The 27398-nt window shown below is 42.0% G+C and overlaps 1 protein-coding gene across 1 annotated transcript in view; it reads left to right on the forward strand.

Moving 5' to 3' along the window:
• The first annotated feature begins 248 nt into the window (after nt 1-248).
• The window catches only part of PPIL2 (peptidylprolyl isomerase like 2), a 71885-nt gene continuing 44735 nt past the window's right edge, over nt 249-27398 (forward strand). Inside the window, exons 1-8 of the mRNA XM_089489931.1 lie at nt 249-387; nt 1142-1191; nt 3708-3753; nt 7080-7142; nt 8361-8412; nt 20254-20305; nt 23542-23633; nt 26652-26741. Coding sequence (XP_089346057.1) covers nt 356-387; nt 1142-1191; nt 3708-3753; nt 7080-7142; nt 8361-8412; nt 20254-20305; nt 23542-23633; nt 26652-26741 — 477 coding nt within the window. The 5' untranslated portion in view covers nt 249-355. The remainder of the gene's footprint in view (nt 388-1141; nt 1192-3707; nt 3754-7079; nt 7143-8360; nt 8413-20253; nt 20306-23541; nt 23634-26651; nt 26742-27398) is intronic.

Below are 27398 nucleotides of genomic sequence, written 5' to 3' on the forward strand. Positions count from 1 at the left end.
GTGTGTGTGTGTGTGTGTGTAGATAGATAGATAGATAGATAGATAGAACCCTGCGAAGGTAAGGAGATGCCCTAGATTTCCCCCCAAGCGGAGTCCGAAAGGTTCCAAAGCAATGAAGCCCAAAAGGGGGCGGCGCTCTTTCCTTGGCTCCTCCCCTTCTTCTCTCCTGGAGGGGAGGGGCGGCCCAAGGCGGAACCGGAAGCGAGCGCTCCTTGTTCCCGGACGGGAGGAAATGAGCGGCGCACCGCCCTGGGCCGGAAGTGGCTGGGCTTGGGGCTTGCTGGGGAGGCGAGGCGTCTTGGGGGAAGTGGCCTCTGCTTTCTTCGGCTGGAGGTGAGGCGCTGCAGCCGGCGCCATGGGGAAGAGGCAGCACCAGAAGGACAAGATGTGAGTGGAGCTTTGGAGCCCTTGCTTTGGGCCCAGGGAGCCCCCCGTCAGGGAAGCTGGCCCGGGCTTCTCCTGGCAAGGGCCGCCTTCAGAGGGAGGGTTGCCATGGCCGCGCCCGAATTGGAGCCCTACTCTAAAGGAGAGCGCTCTTTCAGCGCTGCTGTTCCACTTGAGCTGCCCTGGCTGCCGCCTGTTGCATCCTGGGATTTGCAGTTTAAGGAGGAGCCTTTAGAACGCTCAGCCAGGGAGCTCTTAGGCCTCACTCAACTACAAATCCCAGAATGCAAGAGGAGGCAGCCAGAGCAGTCAAAGTGGAGTAGCAGCAGCACAAGAAGAGAGTAGTGGGGCAATGTAGTAAGCCTGTTTACCATTTGAAGTTGGAACCAAAACCTGGCCTTGGATCATGTGGTCCCCCCCCACCCCGCCCCAGATACCATGAACTACAGCTCCCATCACCCCAGGCCAACATAGCCCCTGGTGAGGAGTGAAAGGCGACCAGGAGCATCTCCTCATACTCTGCATTCCAGGATTTGGGTTACACACACCATTAAATTACAGTCGGCCCTCCTTTTCCAGAGGATACCAAGGTCCCCCTTTCTTCAGTGATGTTACAAGGGGCTCTGCGCCTATAGATGTCACATACGTATGTGCATATAACAAGAGTAAAATGTTGGGGTATCTCTTTCAAGGCTACACAATGTTTCTTGGTGACCGATGGCCACGGCGTTCTCTAACTCGGCCTTTCTCTTTTCAGGTACATAACTTGTACAGAGTATACCCATTTTTACGGAGGAAAAAAAGCAGGTATGTCTTGGATCTGTGGAACCTCTTTTAAATACCTCACACAATAGGCACCTTCCTAACTTGTATGGCTGAGGAAGGGTCCCTAAGGCAGTTTGATGAATCTCATCCGGCCGGCCGTTCCATAGCCTGGGAGCAGTTGCAGAAAAGGTCTTCTGGGAGGTTGCAGTTCATCTGGTCTTTAAAGGCTGCAGTAAATTCCTCCCAGAAGACCAGAGTGTGTGGGGTGGATTGTATGGAAGTAGACGATCCCTTAAATAGATTGGACCCAAGCCATGTAAGGCTTTAAAGATAATAACCAATACCTTGTACTGTGCCCAGAAACTAATAGGCAGCCAGGGGAGTGACTTTAGAATCGGTGTTATCCGGTCACTCCTAGAATTTCTGTTAACTAACCTGACTGCCATGTTTTGTACTACACTTGTCCCTCCATATTTGCTAGGGTTAGGGGCACAAGACCCCCATGAATATGGAAAAACCGCAAATAACAAAAACACCATGTTTTTACCTGAAGGACACCTCTCTAGGAATCTCTAGGTCCTCCAGTGCAACTCTGGGGTCAACATCCAACAGACACTGACCTTAGAACTGCCCTGGAGAAGCTACAAATGTCTAGTAAAGTATTCTCTCTAGGAATCTCTGGGTCTTTCGGAGGAACTTTTAGTTAAAACTGACCATAGAGTTTAACTGGGGGACCTAGATATTCCTAGAGAGAACATATTGATCAAATCCGTGAATAATCGAATCCGCAAGTATCAAAGCCACAAATATGGAGGGATGAGTGTAATTGGAGTTTCTAGACTAGGCACAAGGGTAGCCCATGTAGAGCGCATTACAGAAATCGATTCGCGAGGTTACCGGTGCATGTACTTCAGTTTCTAGGTCCCTTCTAGGAAAGGGTGCAGCTGGCGTATCAGCCAAAGCTGATAACAGGCGCTCCTGACTGCCACATTCACCTGGTTTGTCATGTGAAGCGAGGGATCTTATCATTTCATATACCCCCCCCCATACACTCAGGTCCTCTGGGGGTCATTTACTTTAACCAGCCAAGACTAGACTGGCAACTGTCACCCAGAGGCCTCTTTCATCACCCACCCCTAGACTGTGGAATGACCTGGTGGGAGAGATTTGACTGTTGGATATGCTATCTGAATTTAAAACAGTATTTAAGGCCAGTCTTTTCTGGCAGGTCTACCCAGTCAATTTTAAATTGTGAATTTTAAGTCAGTATATTTTAATCTGGATGGTTTTAACATGTAATCGTTGTTTAAATACTATGTTTATGTGTTTCAACATATGTATGTAATGGTAAGATATATTGTATTTTAATCTATGTTGTACCTTACCTCAAGCCTTGGGGAGAGGTGGGTAAGAAATAAAAACATATCATTGTGAAGTTGAAGGCTTTTGCGGCCAGAATCCATAGTTTTTTCTGGAGTTTTTGGACTATGTCGCCATGTTCTGGAAGAGTTTATTGCTGACATTTCTCCAGCATCTGAAAAACACCAAAATCAAGAACCAGCTCATGCAAATGAAAACTCAGGGTTAGGAAGATTTCCTAGCAGACAGTGAATCATTCATTAAAGAGACCCCCCTGAGGCCTTGCCATTCAACAGCAGGCCAACACAGAGATTAACACGTAAATCACTTCCTCTCAACCAAAGGTCACACAGTGTATATATACCCCACTCTCTTCCATTCCAGCATTCTCTGAAGATGCTATCCACAGATGCTGGTGAAACGTCAGGAACAAACTCTTCCAGAACATGGCCACTTTGCCCAAAAACCCCACAAAAAACTATAAAAACATATCATTATTTATTGTTATTTACAAGCTGTGCATCTGCAAAGGAATGCCTACACAAAAGTAGTTGCTTACCTCTGGGTCTGCCACTCTTGTCAAAACCTCCAGTCTGGGCTCCCGAATGGATGTTTGTTACTTAGTTCAATTTATATCTTGGCTTTCCTCTAGTGAGTTCAGGGTGGCATACATAACTCTTCTCCACTTTTAGCCTCACAGACGCAACTCTAAAAGGTGTGGGTCACACTGAGAAAGTGACAGGCCTAAGGTTTCATTGTTGAATGGGAATTTGAATCTGAGTCTCCCAAGTTGCAGTCCAGTACTCTGGCCACCATACTACATGTAGATGTCCCTTTGCAGCCATCCACATTGGACCCGAAGATGCTGAGGTGGCATGGCAGATATAACATCAGACATGCAGTCACCAGTACATCCCTGCCTCTTCTTCTTGTGGAATTCTTTAATGCATGCAAGAGAGAACTATCCTGTAGAATTGTCAAAGCAATGCTTGCTCTTTTTCTCCTTTTTTGTTTCTTCTTTCCTTGGTAGCGTGGGTTGGAACAGGATAGGCTTAATGTTCATTTACAGAGAAACCTTTGTTTGATACATGTTGTGCTTAAACAACTTGTTATGATCACAATTTAGAGTGACTGTATTATAGTGATCCCTAGTTGATTAAGGTTCATACATGAAATGTGCTCTTTTTTTCTTTGAACAGAAATTCCACAGTCCAACTTCAGGCGTCTACCTTTTGATCACTGCAGGTGAGTTTTAAAGAGCTTTAAAGCATATTACACTCGTCCTTCCACATTTGCGGTTTTGGCTTTTGTGGATTTGATTATTTATGGATTTTATTAACATGTTCTCTCTAGGACTATCAAGGTCCTCCAACGCAACTCTGTGAACCAAATGTCGCATTGAAGGATCTAGAGATTCCTAGAGAGAACACTCCACTAGGCATTTGTAGCGCAATTCTATGGTCAGTGTCTGGCAGATGTTGACCACAGAGTTGCACTGGAGGATCTAAAGATTCCTAGAGAGGTGTTCTCTCAGGTAAAAATGCAATGTTTTTGTTATTTGTGGATTTTCCAAATTCATGGGCCTGTGCCACTAACCCCGATGAATGTGGAGGGACGAGTGTACTTTCTACTGTGCTAATTAAATTCTTCATATTTCTCCTATCAGAATTTAATCTGAATCACCTGTTGGTCCATCTAGGTCAATACTGTATACACCACACATGGGGAAAGTTTAGTTCTGCAGATGTTTTGGACGGCAACCACTAATTCCATGCTGGTTGGGGCTCCTGGATGCTGAAGCCAAAAACATTTGAAGGGCTAGACTTCATACTAGAAAAACCAATAAGGGACCGCCTCTCCCTTCATAATCCACCCTGCACCCTCAGATCATCGGGTACAAATCTATTGGAAACAAGGAATCCCAAATATGTCTCCACTTCGCAAAATATGTCTCCACTTCGCAAAGAGCCTTTTCTATAAGGGCTCCCGAGTTTGTGGAATAGCCTTCCTGAGGATATCCGCTTGGTGACCTCACTACAGGTATTCAAGAAAGTGATTAAAACCGAGTTTTTCCCACCAAGCCTACCACGATATGATATAATATATTGACTGACATGTTCCCTGAAAGATATGCTGGTCTATTCCCCGATTGTATTGTTAACTGGTAATTTAATTGTTAATTGTTATTGATATGCTGAGATTTTAATGTTAGTAATTTTGTTTAAAGATTTTTATGTATATGTTGGATTTTATCTAGTCTGTAACCCCGCTTCGATCCAGTGAGAGAGGCGAGGAAACAAGAATAAAATTTTTATTATTTATTTTATTATTTATTAATAATGCTTGGCAAGGTGGAAGCTAGTAGGAAGAGAAGAAAACCACATTCCAGATAGACTCAGTGAAGAAAGCCATAGTGACCCTGAGCCTGCAAGACCTGAGCAGTGTTGCTGAGAATTGGATGACTTAGAGGTTTCTTGTTCATAGGGTTGCCATAAGTTGAGGTCAACTTGATGGCAGTGAACAACTGCTACTGCTAGGAATAAGAGTGTTTTTGGAGGTGTGGTTCCAGCTGCAAAATACCCAGAAATACTGGTTTTGACATATTTCTTTCTGTTTTAATGAAGTAAGTCTATCAAAATTATTAGCCTCATTGCCTGCTGGGAGCTGGCAGAAGAGGGACACAGAGCCCCGAGGCTTGTGTAGCAAGTCACCACATTTCTTCTTTTGTTGCGGAGGGCAGAGGAAGACCATCCTCACCACCCCTCACCTGCGTGCAATTCCTTCTTGCCTGTGCCTACCAGTCTAGTGCTTAAATACAAGGCTGGGGTTAGGGCAGCAGTCCAAAACACGCTGGCCCAAATCTAATGGTTAGTCCCAGCTAGAGTGGGCTTACTGAATCAGTGGGGTTCGCATAAATGTTGATGTACCATTCAGTGGCTCTGCTTTTTTTGGGACTGGCAATTAGACTTAGACCAGTTATTGGACACAGTGGGACTTAACCTTTGGGTAATCATGCCTAGGATTGCACAAATGCTAACTCAAAACCATATTACAGCCGTCCCTCCTTTTTCATGGGGGATCCGTTCCGGACCCCCTCGCAAAAACAGAGTTTCGCCTATATTCAAGCCCCATTGTCTTGAATATAGGCGCGAGGGACGCAAGTCCAAAGACCTCGAGAACGGAGGGGGGACTGTATTTCCTAGTCAGTTTAATGAATTACATTTTTCTTAATTAATGCTACTTTTGTTTCTCTTATTAGGTTGTACAATGGAATTGATGTCTGTTCTTTTTTTTTGGATTTTATTCCTAACGGGTTTTAGTCTTTATAATCTGCTTGACTGCTTGGTGGTAGTAAGAGAGGTTATAAATATTTAAATTAGAAAAAGGGCTCTCTGCATGTAACTTCCCTCAACAAGAGAGAGAAATAAAAGCTATATGTTTATTTACGTATTTTCTCATCAGTTAAGTAGAATTTAGCTAAGTTGGTGCTTGGATATAACACCAGAACTTAGAAAAATGTTTTTTTTTTCCAGAATGCTATTCCCAGGATGGCAGGTGCCAATGCTACCTTGGTCATGCTGGCAGCTGTAGTCTAAAAAGTAACATAAACTGTGAGCTAAAGGCTGCTCTACTACAGGAGTCAACATCATGTGACCCACTAGATGTTGTTTGGATACCACTTCCATGATCACATACCACTGACTGCTGACTAGGCTGATAGGAGTTGCAGTCCAACAATATCTGGTGGTTCACAAGTTACCCACTGCTACTTTTCAAGGACAGAAGATGGCTTCTGTTCATCTTCTGCTCTGCACACCCCCCTTTGTTTCTGGCACAGTCAAAAGGAGATACAACTTCCATTTCTATTTCAAATTAACAACAGTTATGTTGTCTTTACTAAACGTTGGTTTGCCTCAGCTATGGAGAAAAGAAGGTTCAGAGGTGATATGATATCTCTGTTTAAATATTTGAAGGGATGTCATACTGAGGAGGGAGCAAGCTTGTTTTCTGCTGCTCCAGAGAACAGGACCCGGAGCAATGGATGCAAGCTGCAGGAAAAGAGATTCCACCTCAACATTAGGAAGAACTTCCTGACAGTAAGGGTAGTTCGACAGTGGAGTGTGGCGGAGTCTCCTCCTTTGGAGGTCTTTGAGCAGAGGCTGGATGGCCATCTGTCGGGGATGCTTTGAGAGTTTCTGCATGGCAGGGGGTTGGACTGGATGGCCCTTGTGGTCTCTTCCAACTCCATGATTCTATGATTCTATGATTCTATGATTAGAGAAAGGAAGTCAGCTTCATAAACTATAATTTGAAGTTGGTTTGTTAACTAACTTTTGTGAACTGACCTTTGTTAGAATTAGTAGCAACGTCTTCAGGCTGAGGCAACATGGCAAACTGCTGGCGATGGCAAGCAAAAGCTTGCAAGCTCCACTTTGGCTATGCCAAATGAAGGGGAGTACACACAAGTCCACAGGGAGGCTAATCTTGTTTTTGTAACTCTAAGCTGTGGTTTATGTCTGTATCGTCCCAATGTGTTCTGCTAATCTTTTAATTCATTTTCTCCCTACTAGCTTATCTTTGCAACCATTTGAGTATCCTGTTTGTACACCAGAAGGAACCATCTTTGACTTGCTGTAAGTGATTACTTTTCCAATCCCTATTTTTCATTGGTATCAAATTAGTAATTCAGCCAGTTAGAATCTGGACCAAATGTGCAGTTCTTTCAGAGGGTTCTTAGCAAAGGGCTCTTTGGGACCTGACTCTAATACATAACGTTCATGAAGGTTACTTTTTTGGGCTACAATTCCCAGAGGACTTTCTATAAGGGGAGAACAGCTATTGTTTAGCCTTGACTTCAGAACAGTACGCTACTTTCTGGGATGATCATTCTTTCCCACTGCATTCACAACTTTGGGAGGGATACATAGGGAATGGTGAGGCTAATAATAATAATAATAATAATAATAATAATAATAATTTATATTTCTCGCCTCTCCCAATCGTAAAATTACAATACAACAATAATTTCCATTAAAAGCTAGGTCTATCTTAAAACAACCATGGCCCATTTAGATTAGTATTGACTACACTAACTAGCAGCAGATCTTCAGGAGCTGAAGCTGGCATCTTTTCTGCATACTGTTTGAAGTTCTGGGAATCACACCCAGAACCAGATGCATTAAAAGCTGCACAAAGCCTGTCATAGTCAGGACAAGGCATCTTTAAAGGGGGATGGAGGTGAAAAATATATGGGCAAGCTTACAATCGTGTTATCATAGTATGGCTTTTCTTACCCTTCTTACCTACTAAGCCATCTGTAAGTAACCTATACCATTAGTGGTTTGTTTAATCATATAGCCTATATTGGCGATCTAATTTTCTCTTTTTGTTTACTGAGGTCTGTTACAGACTGCCAAAATAAAGCTGCTTCGGGTCTCTTTGGAGGTATGCTGTTTAAATGATGCATGCATCCTAAGAATCCGAAAGCTGCACCAAAGCTGGACTCCAGTGCTTAGGAATGGAGTGTGGCTTTGGCGCGACCTCCGGACTCTTAGGACCCAAGCATCATTTAAATAGCATACCTCCAAAGAGACCCGAAGCAGCTTTATTTTGGCAGTCTGTAACAGGCCTAATAGTTAGGTCCCTTTTTTCCGTTCAGAACACTTGTCCTCACTACTGATACATTTTGCTTCTGATCCTTGACTAACAGGTGAGCAGTGTTAAATATGCAGAGTAAGTTTGCAGCTGAGATACCAGTCAGAGAGAGCTCTTCTCAGCTCACTTTGCTATCTGTATCAGGCTTTTAGGAGGTTGAAAATGTTCCTGACTGTTGCATGTTTGTGTTGTTTTAGAAATATTGTCCCTTGGATAAAGAAGTATGGAACAAATCCAATCACAGGAGAGGTAGGTGTTCTTGGGTTGATAGTGGGTAACTTTATTTGTTCATCTTACTTATATGTGATCTCTCCTTCCTTTAGTATCCTCACAACAAACTTTTGAGGCAAGTCAGGTTGAGAGAAAGGGAAAATCTGGCTCCAGGGCACTAGGTGAATTTTCTGGGTTGCTGAGTAAAACCCAGATCTATTGAGACCACATCCAACATATTGGCCTCTTTAAAGCCTCCCTTCAATGCAACCTGTCTTCCTCTCTTCAGTTTATCCTACATCTGGTCTGCCCTGCTTTTTACATCTTTGAAAAGGAAACATGTGGGCTTGTGTGCATGCACACATGCCTCTCTCAGCTTTTGTATGCTCTCATGAAGCTTCCTGAGTATGTCCTGCCTCACAGTTTAAAATTGGCCAGATAACCTTCCCAGATTTTAAGAAAAGTGTGAAGGATCTCATGGTGGAGCACCACACTTTGTATGTAAAGAACCACTGTTTTTGGAGATGCTGAGGATTGAAGAGGGAGAAAAATAATTCTATCTGAAACTCTGGCAAGCTGCTGTTACTCAGTGTACAGGTGCTAGTGATAAAGAGACTAGTGAACTTGATGGACCTGTGGGCTAATTCTTTATAAGGCAAGTTTTCTGTGTCTATCTTTCCTTGCCCTAGTTTGTTGTTTTTCCTGTTTCATAACTGAGTCATCTCAAACACCTGCTCTGATTTCTTTGCTTATGTGAAGTTCATGCTGAAATGTTTAAACTTTTTCATCTACTTTCCCCTCTTTGGTTTTGCCCTGTGCTGTTGCAGGAATGGCCCTCCTGGCATGTGTGCACACATTCCTCTGTGCTTTCGTGTGGTAAATAAAGAATGATCTCTTAACAGCATTGCAGGTAGCGCTAACTATGTCTACATAGAATTTGGCTGCAGTTAGTATGTGTTTTTAGGGTCCTGTTCTGCATTTTATGGTTGCACCAAGTCATGTTTCTTGCACTAGTTTTTGAGACCTGGGAAGGTGTACGGGTTATTATGAGAAGTTATTGTTGCAAACGATAACATTTTTAAAAAAGCACTTGATGTCTGTGATGACAAGAAGAGTATGAAAACTTTAGCAAAATGATTAATGATTGAGTCTAGGTATGGAAACCCTTGTATTGTTTCAGTGTTTTCATCATTACTTTAAAATGATGTAAATCACCTGTGGTCGGTTATTTTTGTTTTCATAATGTTCAGTTGTAAACGTGGCTTTGCACTTTCTTCCTTGACTTTCTTCTGTAATCTTTCTGAGTCTTTGCTGTTTTCTGCTGATAGTATGATGTTATCTGCATATCTTAAATAATGGATGTTCCTTCCTCTAATTTTTACACCTTTTTCCTATGGGTCTAATCCTGCTTTATGTTTGATATTATCAATAACATGTTAAATGGATAGGGTGATAAAACACAGTCTTGGCTGTCCCCCTTGACAATTGGAAACCATTCCATTTCTCTGTATTTTGTCCTGATGGTAGCCTCTTACAGGGAATGCATCAGGACTATCAAATGTTGTGACTCACCCATTTCTTTAAAAGCAAGCCATAGTTTTTGGTCTACATAACCAAAGGTTTTGCACAGGCTGATTTTCTTCTGAAATTCTTCAGTGTGCTTCATTATCCAAAGTATGTTTGCAATATGATCTCTAGTGCTTCTTGATACAGGTGTGGTTCCTCCACGCCCTTATATCTTGTAGGCCTGAATCTGTTAGAATTTTCTAGGCATTGTTGTGTCACCCATGCAATGGCAAAAGTGGTGCCATTGGTAGGAATGCAAACAATAAGTCTAGCTTGTAAGCAGTTTATAAGTAGCTACACTTATTATTTGTATTTGTATTCCTACCTATGGCACTACTTTTGCCATTGCATGGGTGGGATTGCATGCTGACAGCAACAGTGCTGCTTTTGCTGAGGAGCCAGAGCAAATGTGCTTTAGAAGGATTTTTTGGTTCTACAGTATGTTTTAAAAATGGTTCCTTGTTAGGCATCTGTTCTTCCTTAAGCATCTTAAACTAAACACTCTGCAAACTCACTGGACCCAGAGGAAGGATAATAAATAAGATTGAGCTGGCAGGTTCAAGAGGCAGGGTCTTTTTAGTGGTGACCCTTTTAAGGAAAATGTATTTAGCCCCCTCACGGTGTGTATGTGTGCATGTTTTTCAAGCAGTTTTTCAAGTCCTGTCACTCCATTGTCCCTTTAACTGGATCATTGGAAGTTGACTCAGGCGTTTAAATGGATTTATATTGTTGCAGTGGCATATTGGGGTGTTTTGGGTTTTTTAGTGATTTTAGTGTGTAAACTGTAAAGTATAGACATGGTATACTTCACCTAAATAAATATTGGAGAGGGTGTAGAAAGCCAGGGCTAAGTTCTAAAAGATTTGTTATCTAGTTTTCATCCCTCCTTCCCCAAGGAGCTTATGGAAGAGGCCTTTTAGCAGACGTTCTGTAAGGAACAAGGAAATAATAATGACGATGTGTTAATTATAAGCTTGCAATTCTTTAAGTTTCCTGTATGCCTCACAGACCTTTCATGCTTCCTTCCTTTTTTGTCTTGGCACATGCTTTTCTGCGTCTGCTTTTCCCATTATCTCCAGTAGATGGGAATGTGTTGCTTGTGTGTCTATATGGGGAGAAGCATTATTAATCCACACTTGCAGCTTCCTCTCCAGCAGCCACAGAGTTGTTCCAAGTAACAATGTCAGATCCTTTGCTTGGCATGTTGAGCACCAGAGGTGGTGCTGTGGCTGCGTTTCAGGAGAAAGGAGAGTTGTTGGGTCTTTGGGTTTAAAATGAATAAATAAATAGTACACTCATGGATTATGCAGGCCTAAGAGGTGGCCATTATGAACCAGTATTTAAAGGCTGCATTAACACATACACTAAGAAAGGAGCGCTCTAGGATTTTCTGTTCTCTTTGAGCTGGTTTAGAGGTAATGCTAAACTCTCAAGTTTGCACAGACCATGAAAATACAATTTTTAAAAAATTCACACGAAAGACAAAAACATTGCTGTCTCCTGAAGTAATGCTAAGCTGTAGCGTAAACCATAGTTTATCATGATGACAATGAGCATAGATGGACCTCACGCGCATGAGCTTTTCCTGCTGAGTGTGAAAGCTTTTGCTTTGGTTATATTTATTTTAAACATTTGCCCAGCAGTTCTACGCAGGTTTCCAGTGGTTGGGTATGCAAAAGGTTCAAAATTATAGATGTGGTGTTGTAGGAACAATAAATGATAAAATCAGCTTAATAACTATGCTTGAAATTTTCAGTATTTGGACTACCTGTTAGTGTATAGTAATTTTATCTATGTTGTAATCCCGCCTTGATACGCAGGGAGAGGTGGGAAATATAAATAAACCTTGCTGTTGTTGTTATTATATAATAAGAATAATAAGTTTTATTTATGTTTTCCCACCTCTCCCGATGGATCGAAGCTATACAGTTCAACAACAATAATTCTAGATAAATCAATAACAGAGACACTGGTCAGGTTTCTTTTTCTAGCTGCAAAGTCACACAAGGGAATTTCTTTCACCCAAACCTGTCCTGCCTTTCTCTTGCTTTTATGAACCATAATTTCTAGCTTGCAGGGCCAGTTGGATTATTTTATTTACTTGTCATTTTTATTCACTTTCAATGTTTTAAAATGTTACTGTATCCTGTAGCAGTCGAAATACCGTAGAAACACCAGATCCCATTGGATCTTGGAAGCTAAACAGGGTCAACTCTGCTTAGTACTTAGATGGGAATATCAAGTGCTGTAAGCTGAATTTCAGAGGAAGGAACTGACAAAACCCACCTCTGGAGTATTGCTTGCCTAAGACAACCTTGTGAAATTTGTGGTGTCTCCATTAGTCGACAGGCAACTTGAAGGCGCACATACATACATGCATAAATGTAACCATTGAAACAATAAGACAAACATAAGATGATCTTCCTCTAGGCAGAAAGTTCCAAAGAGTTGGTGCAGGTACCAGAAAGGCCCTGCTGAAGGTTGCTTCTAGTCTTACATGAATAAAGGATTTGGGGGGCATCACAAGTCCTTTCTTGTTAACCCTAGAATAGGGAAAGGTATGTGGGAGAAAGAATTCACCAGGGATTTTGGGCCCAGGTTGTTTTGTTAAAAACCTTTAACAAAATGCTGCAATGTAGAGTTATCTTATTCAGTGTGCCAGCCATGTCCTTTCCCAGAATGGCTTTCTTTGCCACCTGCCCTTAGTAGCATTGTATGCTCCATGCCATGGTCAGTTCTTGTTCTGTTATGTTGATGGGGCTGCTTCAGCTCCATGAGGATCTATATGTGACAAATTAGTTTGTTCTTCATATATAGCAGGGACAGGCAGCTGTGGCTATCCAAATGTTTTGTGATTGCAAGTCCATGATCCTTTACCAGAAACTATATTGACTAAGGTTGATGGGAGTTGTAGGCCCAAAACTTGAAGGACTGCAGCGGCCCACCTTGATGTATAGGAGAACTGACATCTTGAACTGGGAACTCACTGGCTGCCATGTTGGAGAACAAAAATAGGTGCATAGAGTATCTGGTTGTATTGGCATACTAAGGTGGGGTACAGACCGCCCAAAAAGAACGGTCTCCCGGCGCCTAGTTTTGGTCCGTGGGGAAGCCGCAGCCTCCAGATCGTGGGGCTTCCCTGTGGACCAAAAAGAACCTGCGAAAAGCGGGTTCTTCTTGCGATGCCATTACGATGTCGCAGTGCGCCAATGGCGCACTTGTGACATTGTAATGGCGCCGTGATGTGCAGACGCTATGCGTCCGGCACATCATAATGGCAGCACCCATCTGTACAGGGCGCCACCATTTTCGGACCGTCTGGACTGGGCCATAGTCTTCATTTTTATGTTGCTTTTCCTCCAAGATACTCAGTAACATCCATACTCCACCTTCACCTCCCTCAAATAAATCTTCTGAGCTTGGATAGTCTCAGAAATAGTGGCTTGTTCAAAGTCGTCTGGTAGTTACAATCGAGCATAGATTTGAATACAAGCCTCCCTGTGTCTAGTATTGCTCTAACCAATAGCACACACTGCTGTATAAGGGGGTGAGGAAGTACTGTATATACTTAACTATAAGTCGCCCTCATGTATATGTCGAGGGCAGGTTTAGCGCCCAAAATTATTAATTTTGATAGACCTATGAATAAGTTGAAGGTAAAACTTAGGGGCAAAATACCTAAAGGATGAAACAAAGGAAAATAATGCCAAAGAATTTACAGTATTCCAGCAGACATAACTGTTCACACTAAATGCTGGATGGACGAGAGAGTAGAGGCATGTCAATGCTTCCAGGACAGATTTCATTCTTACCTTTCATTAGGAGATGGTTCCTTTTTTAATAAGAGTTAAAGTGCAGAACTTACACTGACCCATGGATAAGTCGATTCAGGGGTTTTTTTTTGGGGACAATTTTTGACTAAAATTTCTAGACTTATACATGAGTATATACAATGAGTAATGTTTTTCCCCCCTTGTGTTCTGCTCTGGCTAGAAGGCAGGTTTCAGATTTCCTTGCCTGCCAGTGGCATTTGCTACACTGACTTTAGGGGAAGCCTTGTGCTTCAGATGCTATGCTTGGGCTTCCTACTAATCCTTCTCAGCCTAGTAGAAGAAAGAAACCCATTTTTGGCGAGTGCAGGACCTAGTCTTTTACATCTTTGGATGCAGATCTTTTAATAGAGTGCGGCATCCTCATCTGACAAAAGGACTAGAGAGAGACGGACTCTGCATGGCGAACAGTGGTGGGAGAAATTGTGGGTTGTCTCTCTTGTGCCGCGCTTGTCTGTGACAGAAGGGCAATTAATCTTCACAGCTCAGCTTCTTTCATCTGCAATCTGCCCCAGTGCCCCATTAACCTACACATTCAAAGGGATCCTGCTTGGCAAAGTGAGGAGGGAGGTTGCCCGCCACAGTTCTGGGAGGAACAAAGCAGCATTCGCTGACAGCCAAGGAGAAGAGACCTCCAGAGTGAAGTTTGCTCTGGATTGTTGGAAAGTAGGCCATTTTGCCCAACGTTGTTTGGCTCCTGTTGTCACATCTCAGACAAAGGCAAACAAAAGGCAGTCAAGGGGGTAGAATGCCTTTTTCGATTTCCCCACATGGCATGAGATTCTATCAATGTGCTTTAAGGTCGTCCCCATCCCCCAAAGAGTTGTGCCATTAAATAAAATTAGTAATAAATATACAAACTATAGATGAACATGTATATCACTTCCTCTCAGCCAAGGGTCACACAGTATATATACCCCACACACCTCCATGTCACCGTTCTCTGAAGGCGCTAGCCACAAATGAAGCAAAACATCAAGAATAAATTATTCTAGAACACAGCCACATAGCCTGAAAAACACACCAAAACTACAGTAATAAATATTGTTTCACCCTATATTTTACCTGGGAAGTGACAGATGGAGCCATCACTATGCATACAGTATTAGTTAAAAACCTGGGTTCTGCAACCTGTCTCAGTGGTGCCAGTTTTTTGGTTTTGTGTGTGTGTGTGTGTGATTTTTATTTTGGTACAGTTGGCTTGCTGCTGTTGTTGATGTGTGCCTTCAAGTTGTTTCTGACTTACGGCAACCCTAAGGTGAATCTGTCATGGTCACGTAAGAAACACTTGCTGAAATTCTTTCTTTTGCACAACCATTTTAGACACAGGAGTCCTGTCCCATATTTTCTCTGTCAACCCTACATACTGCGGAGAGAGCGATATGTGAAATGTGTTCATCAGTGGTTCAACTGCAGAGGTTTCTCATAGGTAAAGATCTGTTCCTTTGTACAATCCAGGTCCCTAGGTTTGAAAACCATCCAACTTGAAGACCAGTAGCCCTGCAGAAGAAGAGGGTGGGCTCAATGGCAGAGATTTTGAACGTTTTTCTGGATTGCACTTTCCTGAATCCTTCAACCGGCATGACCATTGGCCATAATGGCTAGGAAATTCTGGGAAGAGAATGTTTCCAAGTTCTGCTCAGTAGCAGAGGGCTACAACTTTTTCCTCAATATATCCTCCATAGAGCATCAGAAAAGGCTTAGATGGTTATACTGTGACCTACAGATCCCTGTCTGGTGGCAACATGTAAGTGGTGTCCATGGTGGTACCAGCATTATGGGGTGCTCTCTTTGTTGGTATTTGAGAAGCATGAACTGTGGTGTGCTTTGGACTCATTGAAGAATGCTCTTTGCCCTCTGTGTTCAAGAGGCACCAGCTATGGCATGCAAGACCATCCCTGGTTGACTGGATTGTGCTCCTCAGTTAGCCAATGCTTAAGTTTATAATGTTTAAACTTCTAAAGACGTTTTGCATTGTAATTTCTGTTTTGGTTTATCAATGTTGTATTGTAAGCCAATTTCAGATACTTCCCTCCCTGCAAGATATGAGTCTGAATCTAATTGTTATTCTCAGCTAGATTAAACCCGCTGACTCAATGGGAATTTACGACATCAACACTTAATGCAAGTTCCATTGCCTCAGTTGAGCTGATCGGACTGGAATTAACAGATCCATGCTGTAGTAAACAATCTGCTGATAACATTTTAAATGAAATGTTATTTGCAGCTGTATTGTAAATCTTTACACTGGGGAGGACAGACGGTTGAACTAGACATATTGCTAGAACACCGAGTGATTTGGCACTAGATCAGGAAGAATGTCTGATTCCCAGTTGTTTACAGAAGCAACAAAGTGACCTCTCCAAGGTACTGCTGAAGTGAGGACAGCATTTAGCAGTGGGTTTTTGTTTGGGAGGGCTGTGCACTCCCTCCACGTCTTTCAGTATACAAATCACGTCCTGGGTTTTTGAAGTCTTCCATTCTAAGCACGTGTCTTTTATACCAGACTCTGGTTGGCGGGTCTCAGGGTTCTTGTAAAACAACAAAGTAGCTCCTGCAAGCCTGAAGTCTGCTCTCCTCTCCTTTGTGCCAAAAAAATTACGTTGCAGTTTTTACAGATGGTGCCAAGTCACAGGACTGTGTGGGAGTTGCATGAGGCCATATGGACCACGCTGTTTTGAGGAAGCTCTTGTCTGAATCATCATTGTTTGCTGCAGAACTTTTTACAGTCTTACGTTCCAGCTCTGGGCTTGGAACAGTCTGTTGATCATATCTTGAATTTCTTAAGCTTGTTGCTAAGTTTTAGATTGGTACAAGTTCAGCATGCCCCTCTTGTTCTTCCTTTTCCCTTACCTCAGGTAGAGATGGAAATCTGGAACAGGGAGAAGTCCCTTCTGCTTAACTGGGTGATAACTAGACAAATGAACTATAAAATAAAGTTCTTATACAATTACATCTAATGCAGGGTGGTAGAGCAATCGCACAAAACAAAGGCTAAAAGTATACCGAACAGCTGCACGTTGCCTTTATGTAACTGATAAAACAACAGACAGACATAAACAGAAATAATAATAATAATAATTTATTTATACCCCGCTCTTCAGCCAAAAGAAAAGAACCCTAGATCAGACCTGGAGAACTTGTAGCAATTCAGGTTTTCTTGGACTGAAACTCATATTGTCTATAGTCTGCACAAGTAAAGGATTGTTGTTGTGGGAGTTGAACAACATCTAGAGCAGTGATTCCCAAACTCTGGCCTTCCAGGTGTTTTGGACTTCAGCTCCCAGAATCCCATTGGATAAGATGACAGAGGCTTCTGGGTGCTTAAGTCCAAGAGACCTGGAGGACCTGAGTTTGGGAATCACTGATCTAGAGGGCCACAGGTTGCCCACTTCTTCTCCAGAGATAATACAGTGGTATCTGTAGATCTCATGTTCTGAGGTTGGCTTTATTATGCTGGCTTGCTCTAAGGTTGCAATCGTAATATTCAGGTTCTGAAGGAAAGGAGAAATATTGTGAGTGGAAAGAAAATGCCATAGTTTCTTTGCTGGCTTTCAGAAGTGGGAATGGGAGAAAAAATGGGAAGACATTTTCAGCATAGACACTGGGAGGGACTTTTCGGTTGTGGCATCCTACCCTTGAGAAGCTCACCTAGCAACTCCTTTGCTTTCTTCTTGATGCCTGGTTAAGACCTTTGTATTTTACCTGGGCTTTTAAAATTCTCTACACACCTTGTTTTGGTTTTCACTTTTTGGAAAACTGGGTTATCTGTTGTTCTGATTTTGTTTTTCTTCATTTGTGTGTACACTGTGTTTTTCTCTCTCTTTAAAGTATTTAAACCTTTCTGTTAGCAGAAACAATAATGTATACCAAGGTACACATCATCTAAATAAATACAGCCTAAACACCAGCTGCATGGTGAAGTCTAGATTGAAACATATGCCATTTTAAGTGATGGTTACAGTTCTTGGATTTCAAGTGGGCTTTTAAAGTTCTTTAGCCCATCTTGCTTTGGTTTTTATTTCTGCTGAATGTTGGCTTCACTGTTCTGCTTCTGTGGTCTCTTCCAACTCTACGATTCTGTGGTTCTATTTTTGTTTGATTTTTATGTGAACTGCTTTTTTGGGGGGGGGAGGATCAGGTAGTGAAGACATTGAAGGTGGGGGCATGAATTACCTGAATATAATCCAAATTCGGAATGTGTGATATGGTCTAGAATCTTATCCCATCTTGGTTTTCAAACAGCCAATGTGTTGTAGCAGTTTGAGCGTTGGACTACAACCCTGGGGACCCGGGTGCAAGTCCCTGCTTGGCCATGGATGATCTTGGGCAAGTCACACTCTCTCAGCCTCAGAGGAATGCAAAAGCAAGCCCTTTCTGAACAAACCTTGCCAAGAAAACCCTCTGATGGGTTCAACTTAGCGTTGCCTCAAGTCAGAAACAGCTTGAACAACAATGAATTGTGTGTCTATGAGATTATACAGTCAGTGTGCATTAGCTACTCAGTCTTTTTTTCAGAATGTTTTTTTTTCCTGAGCAAGTTCAAGCAACAGCAACAAAAAGACAAATGATGATTATGATAGCGGGCAAATTAATAAGAGTAACTGCAATAATAGCTTGCTCACTCTCTAACCTTCCAGCAGAAATCTCTTCTGGAGTTGTCAGTTCCCATCAGTTGTGGCTGTCTGTCATAATAATGCCTTTGCTGCAAGTGTTGCCCTGCTTTGCTTTTTCCATAAAGTCCTCCTTTTTGAACATTTGTGCTACAAGCTTGACTTTAAAATAAAAATATGCAGGCTGTGTTGCATTCAATTTAACCTAGCTATGAAGAGTCACTTTGCTTTTTTTACTGGAAAAAGGAAGCCCCAAAAGAACTGGCAGAAGTGATGAAGGAAACTAATGAAGACTGAGGAGTTATGACAGGTAGCCTGAAAAGGGATGATGTTTAAGTGGTTAGAGAGTGTTTACAGGATTAAATAAGAGAGAATACTAGAGGAACAAATAGTTACATATGTACTGTCAAATGAGAAAAACCCATGATAGGGATGCCATAATTTGGAAATGACTTGAAGGCACACAACAAGAAGAATTCACGTGTCTGCCATTATTTTGTGTGGCGTGCTTATGTTTAAATGTTTGAAAACATTTCTGGGAGCTCGCAGGGATATGAGGGAAATGTGCCCACTCTATATGTTTGGTGTTACTGTCTCAATAATGGTATGTTTACATGTGTATGTCCCATCAGTGTATGATCCTAAAAATGCTCAAAAAAACCAAGCTCATTTTGAACTCTCCAAAGTGCAACTGATTTGGTGTCAGATAAAACAGGAAATTTTGTCACTGGAGTGCTATCACTAAAAAGACACTACTTCTGTTCAGCTACCAGCACTGCCCTAGAAGTAGGGAGGTATCCAGATATAGGGCCTCTGAGAAGCTCTTTACGCAGCGGTCCCTTGTTATCCACTGGGGTTTGGTTCCAGGACCCCCATGGATAACAAAATCCGTGGAAGCTCAAGTCCAATTAAATATGCAGAGCAAAATGGTGTCCCTTATATAAAATGGAAAATCAAGGTTTGCTATTTGGAATTTATACTTTTTTGAATATTTTCAAGCTGTGGATGCTTGAATCCGTGGACTAAAAATCCGTGGATAAGGAGGGCCGACTGTAATAATCAGAAAGGTTTAGGACCAAGCAAGATGCCAAATCACAGTACCCGCAAAAGATTTTAAATTCTACACCATCTCAGCCAGGCTTCTGATCTGGATTGGGGAGTTTAAACAGGTTAGGTTTTAAACTGTGGTTGCTTTCACACTGTACAGTTAGAGCTTTTTGATACCCCTTTCAACTTCCATAACTCCATCGTACAGAATGGTGGAGTTTCATGCGGTTTTCAGAATGCTCTGCCAAAATTCCAGGATTCCATAGGATGCAGATAGGGCAGTCAAGGTGGGATCAAAGTGCTATAATGGTACAGTGTGGAAGAGATCTGTGACTTCTAAACTTCCACATCAAACAGAGAAAGTGGGCCCTGTAGGATGATGTTGTGGTGAGAAAAGTGAGTCGGCTGAGTTACGGTCATACACCTGCTATTTACTCTTAATCACCAAATGGTGTGACTAAATGTCACATCTGTTATGGGAGCTTTACATGGGAGTAGGTGGCAGTCCTTCATCTACCACTAGGTTTTTCTGGGGGGAAGGTGTAACGCTGAATACTTTTGTGAGCATAGCTTCCACAAGTCATCACTCTTCTTCCTAGCAACAGCTTGTGCTCTCTGGGTTTTGAGCATTGTGGCTTTGAGCTGCATTTTTGCTTCCAGTCATGTAGACTTGGGTGGATGGCTTGCTCTCTGTGTGCATATGTAGATGGCAAGAGCAGCTGTGATATGTTCTGAGTCACTTGGTACCATAGTTACTTTTTCACAGTTCTTTGGGGTCAATGCCAGGGATGATGATTAACTCCTGTGTTTGTTTATCCCTGCAGAAGATTGATGCCAAATCGCTCATCAAACTGAACTTTGCTAAAAACAGCGATGGTGAGTTGGCACTTTGGTTCTTTGAAGGCTCCTTTTTATCGTTTAACATTGATTCTGATGTAAATGCTGTGAAAAGATGCTGCACAGAATAAGAGCATCGCACAGACCATTGCCAATAATGTTTATATAATCTAAAGCTGACCATTGCAAGATAAAAATTTAAGTTTCCCCTAAAAGGACAGAGCTGTAGAAGTCCCAAAATATGCACCAGTCTCTTTCTCTACTTCTCTGCCCTGGTGGACCACATGAGAATGAGTTTTGTGTGTCTGTGGGGGTGGGGGTGGGGGGGTTGGGCTATGTGGCCATGTTCTAGAAGAGTTTATTCCTGATGTTTCACCGGCATCTATGGCTGTCATCTTCAGAGATGCCAGCCACAGATGCTGACGAAATGTCAGGAATAAACTCTTCTAGAACATGGCCACATAGCCCCCCAAAAAACACAAAAAGCTATGGATGCCAGCCGTGAAAGCCTTTGACCTCATACATGACACTTGTTAGCACATTCTGGGGAACTTTGAGAATTGCTGAAGTACAAAAAAGAGTCTTAAAGAAAATTTAAGGGAAGATTCACCTCCAACAGCCCGGTGAGTATTGTGAAATACCAAATAGAAAAGGAAAATCTGGGTACATGGAGTATAATGCCCTACTTGGCCTTCTGATACAATACCGTGCAGGAGATCAGGGATAGACAGTTTAAACCCTAAGCAGCATACACTGCCACCATTTTGTTTCATGTCCCACTTGTCAATAGGAAATAGGAAAAGATTTGCAGGATTCCTATTCTTACATGAAGGATTTATTCCTCAAGCCTGTCCCCCTTATTATTATTATTATTATTATTATTATTATTATTATTATCCTGTCACATCTGCACTCATATCATATCCCCCAACCCTCGCTCCCTGTCCCTGATTGTTTTGAGCACCTCAATGCCTGATGTGATTTGTTCCTCTTCACTAGCTCATCCCGCACTATTTTAAAAGCCAGAAAACCACTGTTTTGGTTTTTTTTAAAATAGGAACCAGCAAGACTCATGTAGACCCTTAAAATCAAACATTTATTGTTGCAAAAGATTTAGTATAGCCTAGAATCCCTTTCATCAGATGTTTGAAATGTGTCACTGGATTAGTATACTTATGTCTGTGTGTGTGTGTGTTTATATATATGGAGGGCCAGTGGTTTGAGTGTTGGACCAGGACACTGGGAAACCAGGGTTTGAAACCCCGCTTGACCATGGAAATCCATTGGGTGACTTTGAGCAAGTCATGCTCTCTCCTCTGAAGAAACCTGCCAAGAAAACCCTATGATAGGTTTGCCTGAGGGCTGCCATAAGTTGGAAACGCCTTGAAAGCACAACAACAATAGCTATATATATATATACACACACACACACACACACACACACACACACACACACACGAGAATGCAAAGTAAGAAAAATATGGAATTCTGGTGCAATATTAGACCTTCACAGGCATTCAGGTTGCTGCTTTGAGGGCATGCAGATACGCTCTGTCCCAGTATCCCTTCCCACAAAGCTGCTTCTAAAGATATGGGGAAGGATGTGGAATATTTGCAGTCGTTAACAATCATAAGGACTAGAAACGTGGGTTTTCTTGTGTGATTAAAGCTGCAGTTATTTTGGGGTTGCATATTAGTTATTGCAAGGGCTGCAATTGGATTAATCATCATGCATTAGAGCCCTAAGAAACTCTTATCTGTTGAACTGGAACTCAGATGGAAAAATTCAAAAATGATAAAGATTGTTCGAAATGTCATTCAAGTGTTTCATGTTGATGAACTGAACAAATAGGAATGGTCTGTTTCATGTTTGCTTTCACTTTATATACATTTCTTTAATCCATTGGTTTTATCACTTGGTTTGCCCAAGAAATGTTTGATATTTATTTTGACCCTTTGGAAAATGCACAAGTTGATTTTGTTTAAAGCCAAATACATTATTGAAAGGCGTGCAATCACATGTCAAAGACTACAGATAAAATACCCCCCAACATACCCTTTGGATATCAGCTGTCAGTTTCAGAGGCATTACTATAGAAGTGTGTGGGCTGCACCGGGTGACACCCCAGAGGAGGAGTATACACCCGTTGCGGTAGCACACCCAGTGGGATTCGCATGGCTACTGGACAAGTGGGAAAGGAGGCAATACTTACCCATCAGCTGCACCAGACTCTAAAGAAGCCAAGGGCTAGGAGGGGTTTTCACTGTCACCTTGCCACCCTCCAGTGATCCTTAAACTGCAATGGGCAGGGAGAAATGTTTAAACCTTCTCATGCCAGTGCACTGAGAGCAGGCAGGGGAGGCTGTGGCTGAGATTCTACATCGGGGGTGGCTTGGCATAAATCACTACTCTCATGATGGATTGTGATGGTGTGCAACCAATCACATACATTAAATTATGCCAGTGCACACTCCCATACAGACGGTAAAGAGAGAGTCAAGGAAATGACAGATGTGCAGTGGCTTAAGAAGAATAACCACTTACGCAATGGTTATGCACATGGAGCTCTGCTTGTGCAGCTATGAATGTAACATGTCCATTGGAGAGTGACCAAAAAAATACAACTGGTGGTATACTAGAACTTATGCCAGGGAGCCTCAGCAACAGGATGGCAATCCGTGTGTGTGTGTGTGTGTGTGTACATGTGTGCATACGTATATGTGTGTGTAGCCCCTGCCCAACAGACAACACATGCACCTCTCAGGACTGAAGATTTCTCTACTGTGGATACAGCTGTATGAATTTCAAGAAAATAAAAACTAGTTTTCAGGAACCTGGCGTGCCTTTTGTGCTTATGCAGTCCAGAATATTAATGTTGTGCAATCTTTTATATATTCTTTTTATATATTCTTGATTTTACTTGGTTTTGTACAGCGCCGTGTACATTTACGGCGCTTTATAAATAAAACTAATAATAATAAAACTAATAATAATAATAACAACAACTTGCAGGAGGCTGTGAGATTATGTTGAGTTGTTATAGAACGTATGTTCCACCAGACTCCAGCTGTTATACTTTTAAGAAAACTCTGTGAATTTATTTTTATTTTGAAAGACAGAGTGGTGTAACAGTTAAGAGTGCCAGGCAAGGAGTGAAGAAACCCAATGTCAAATCCCCACTGAGCCAGGAAGCTAAGTGCCTTCAGAGAGGCACTTGTAAAATGTCACAAAAAGGCATTCACTAACAGCAAATTGTTTTATTCCTCCAAATCAGGTAAATACCACTGTCCGGTGCTCTTCACGGTATTCACCAATAATTCCCACATCGTGGCTATCAAGACGACTGGAAATGTGTTTGCTTATGAGGTGAGCTCCCTATTCAGTTGGATTACTACTTCTTTTTTTTAGTGGTAGAAAACAATGGTGCAAGATTGAATGAAGAATATACCAGAAAAAATGAAAATTAAAAAAAGAGAGAAAATTGATTATGGAATATGTTTTTATCAAATGACGAATAAAATGTTTAAGACAAGCTGTTCATATATTTGTTCCCCTAAAAGCTATTTAACAGGAAGACCTTTATGTCAAACAATGTATAGTATCTGCTCATTACCAGTTTCTTGTCATAGTTTCCTTTTCTCGGTTCTTTTTACGGGAACAAAGTGCTTTATGTCTGCTTGACACCGTGAATAACCAGAGGGAGAGGAAATGTTTTCTGTCTTACCAATGTGAATGGTTTCCTCTGGTTTGTTGCTTTTTGTCTACTTTGAACAAACTGGCAAAACCAGAGAGGTTCATTGCAGTTTGGGACCTCATAGCTATGTTTGGATCAAATAGTAAAAATGTTAAAAGAAGAAATTCAGTTTGTAATTACTGCCTGAATAAACTTGTTGAATATACTAAGGGGTTCTCCACAATGGCAAAAATAAAGTAGCTTCAATCCTACATGTTCAGATGATGTACAGTGCCAAACTGGGTAGAAATTGACATGAAGCCCCATTCTGAGGCTAAAAATTGGAGCAAAAAGAAGGCCTGACACTCCGTTTTAATGCGGAAAGTGTGCATCATCACACCAACATATAAACAGCATGGTGTGAGTGCGGGAAAGCCCAAGTGGTGTATGGAAGCAGTCTGGAGCATGTGCCCTAGTACTGGTAAGATGCTGCCACCAGCGTCATTGCTCATAATATGTTTTGTTTTTGTTTGAGCATGTAGACGCATCAGTAACCAGCTGCACCATTGACCGATTGCACCATTGAGCTGTCACACACCGCATGATGCGAACATACAACAAACATGGCATGTCACCAATAATGCAATGGATATAATTAAAACATACACAAACCAGACAATCCAACAAAAAGGAATGGGGTAAAGGCAGGGGGAAGGAGTGGGCATATATAGGAGGCCTCCATGATTGTGCTTTGCCAACGTGTCACTGGGTTCACCGATGCAGTGTGCAGGTAGTATATCACTCATGCGACTGTGTGCCCAGTCACATAGGGCATCCAGTGGGATGGCAGTTGGGTGGGAAGAAGCAGGTAATTGTTAGTCTCAGGTGGTATGTTCATGCGATGGTGTGCGTGCTTGGTGGGGAGGAGGAAAAAAAACTCAAGAGGTGTGGCTTGATGCCAAGTGATGCAGACTACCCAAGGGTGTTTGGCCAACCTTGAGAGTGAGAGGTTGCGGATAGCGAGCTTTCCAACTGGTTTGAGAAAAACCAGGATCGGCCCGGTTTTCCCTGTCCGTCAACTCAGTCCCATAGTGTGATAATTTTATGCCAAACAATTTTATGCCATAATATATTTTATGTTCCTAAACTAACTTGCAATTTGTAACAGGTGCTATCACACTTCAATTCTTTTTTTTTTTTGGGGGGGGGGGATTACATTATTGACAACCTGCTGTGTCTGTTGTACAGCGATAAGTCATCCCTCTCCCCTGCTCAATAGCTTCAAAAATGTCCCATCTCTTCTACTATGAGAAGTAATGGCACCATTCAGACACCAGGTCTTGGCTTCATCTGGTGCTCCTTCATGGTGCTGCTTGAAGTAGGTTGTTTCTACCTTCCTGCATGGAAGGCCCTGCCTTCTGTCAAAGCAAAGAGCAGAGATGGTCTTCATTTTTGGTCTGCCCTTTTCACCTTAAAAGAAAAAGAAAAATAAAACCAGCATTTCTCAAAGAAGATTCGTGGAAATGCCACATTAACAACTCCCTGTCTCCCTTATCTTTCACTTTCTTCTCTTTTCCTCCTAATGCTTCTGGGTCTCCACCAGGACAAATTGCTCCAAATTCATAACATAGAGTTAACAAGACAAATAGTAAAGTGTCCTGTTGCTCCATCCACTGCCCGCCACTCTAATGCCCACATTCCTCCCTGTACCACTTGCTTTGGGGTAAATGTTTCGCGCTTTGGCATCCTTCCTCAGAAGGAGGCATTGGGCTCCTACTGAACTCTGGAGAGCCATTTGCTGGCCATCTCTAAGCAGCTTACATGATGCTCAGAGTCTGTTAATACCCACCTCTGGGGATCACTCCTGGCTGCTTCTTGGCTGTGGCATTTGCACTTGACAGTGTTGCACTGAACTCTGAAAATATAATATTGGTGAGGTTATCCAGACTTGAAGATGCCTAGCAATCAAAATGCTACACCTGGGCATATAACCTTTTTATATCTGAGGGCCACCTATTCAGTCCAGTAAATGGGTACACATGGTCCCCATTGACTCCTCCACATTCCAGCATATGCTGTCTCTATCTCTTTCCTCCCACACCCAAACACCCCCATTTTATACTAAATTTAGCTTGCTTTTTTATGTGGCACGCATTGTGGTCCCTCTCCAAATGTGTAGATGTTTGTAATGGTGTGGCCACATTGAATGTGTGTAAATTCTCATGTACTTTGTTACTTGGGCATACTTGTGACTTGAAGTCATTGTGGACATTGAGGCCGGGGCGAACTGGCAGCGTGTAGAACTGTACATTGTACAGCTGTACACTGATGTTGTTGTATAAGTGAAAACAACAAACATCAACATTAGGAGCTGCCTGGCACTGTTTGCCCTACCAGTGTATTTACCCTTCACAAGGCGGCCATGTGGACTGAGCTTTATATAAAGTTTTAATCCAGTGAAGTTTATGAGCTTTATCCCCTAGTTCTTAAAACTGGGCAGTTATGTCTGTGTTTGTACAGTAAAGTATATACTGCTGCAGCTGAGAAATTAATACTTTCATCTTTCGCATCAACTAAAAAAATAAGCATAGCAAATGTCTTTCTTCTTCCCTAAGCATTATAAAAGGTGTCAGGAAGAGGGGATTGCATAAATGTCTCTGCACAGCGTCTATGATTTGAAATTTCTCTTCCCATGTTTTGGCTTTTTTAAGGCAGTCGAACAGCTGAATATAAAAACAAAGACTTACAAGGATCTGCTAACAGATGAACTCTTTACTAGGCAAGATATTATTACACTGCAGGTAAGACCTTTTCAAAAGGCAAATATAGATATATATTTCATTTTGGCGGCTTCTTTATTGTCAAACATCTTAGTAGCAGAAATGTACCTTATAACTATAGAGAAGCCATATGTATCATTGGACAAAGTGATGAGCAATAAGGCGTTGTAAGCCACCCTGAGATCTTTGAATAAAGGGTAGGATGTAAATATTTGCATAAATAAATGGGAAGAATGGAAGTAAACTTGTAGCTGTATTTCTCTTTTTCCTCCTCAGCCTCCGTTTTAAGGTGGGTGAGTGGGCATTGGTATAATAAATTTTGAGTGGTTTAACCAGAAAAGAAGCTTACTCACACAAAAACTCATATTGGGAGAATAGCAAATGTTTCCTCTGGTTGAAAGAATGTAATCCTCAGGTAGAGACAAGTTTTCCAGTGGTAAATCTACTGCAGTGCATGCTGTACTGTGGGGAAGAGGGGGAGACAAATCCAGGCCTGAATAGCCCCAAATTTTTCTCCGTAAAAATTCTGCCATCCCATTCCTGTCTGCGCACATGCGCACAAAAAGCTGAAATTATGTGCAATTTCTGTTCATAATCTTGAGGATAATGATGAAAGCTTATGTAAGGTGTTTATCCTTAACATCTTTTCTGAGGAGTTGTATGAAAGCACCAAGTTCT

This window comes from Sceloporus occidentalis, unplaced genomic scaffold (assembly GCF_023333645.1).
Source record: "Sceloporus occidentalis isolate IW3139 unplaced genomic scaffold, rSceOcc1.0.p SCAF_41, whole genome shotgun sequence".
Classification (NCBI taxonomy): Eukaryota; Metazoa; Chordata; class Lepidosauria; order Squamata; family Phrynosomatidae; genus Sceloporus; species Sceloporus occidentalis.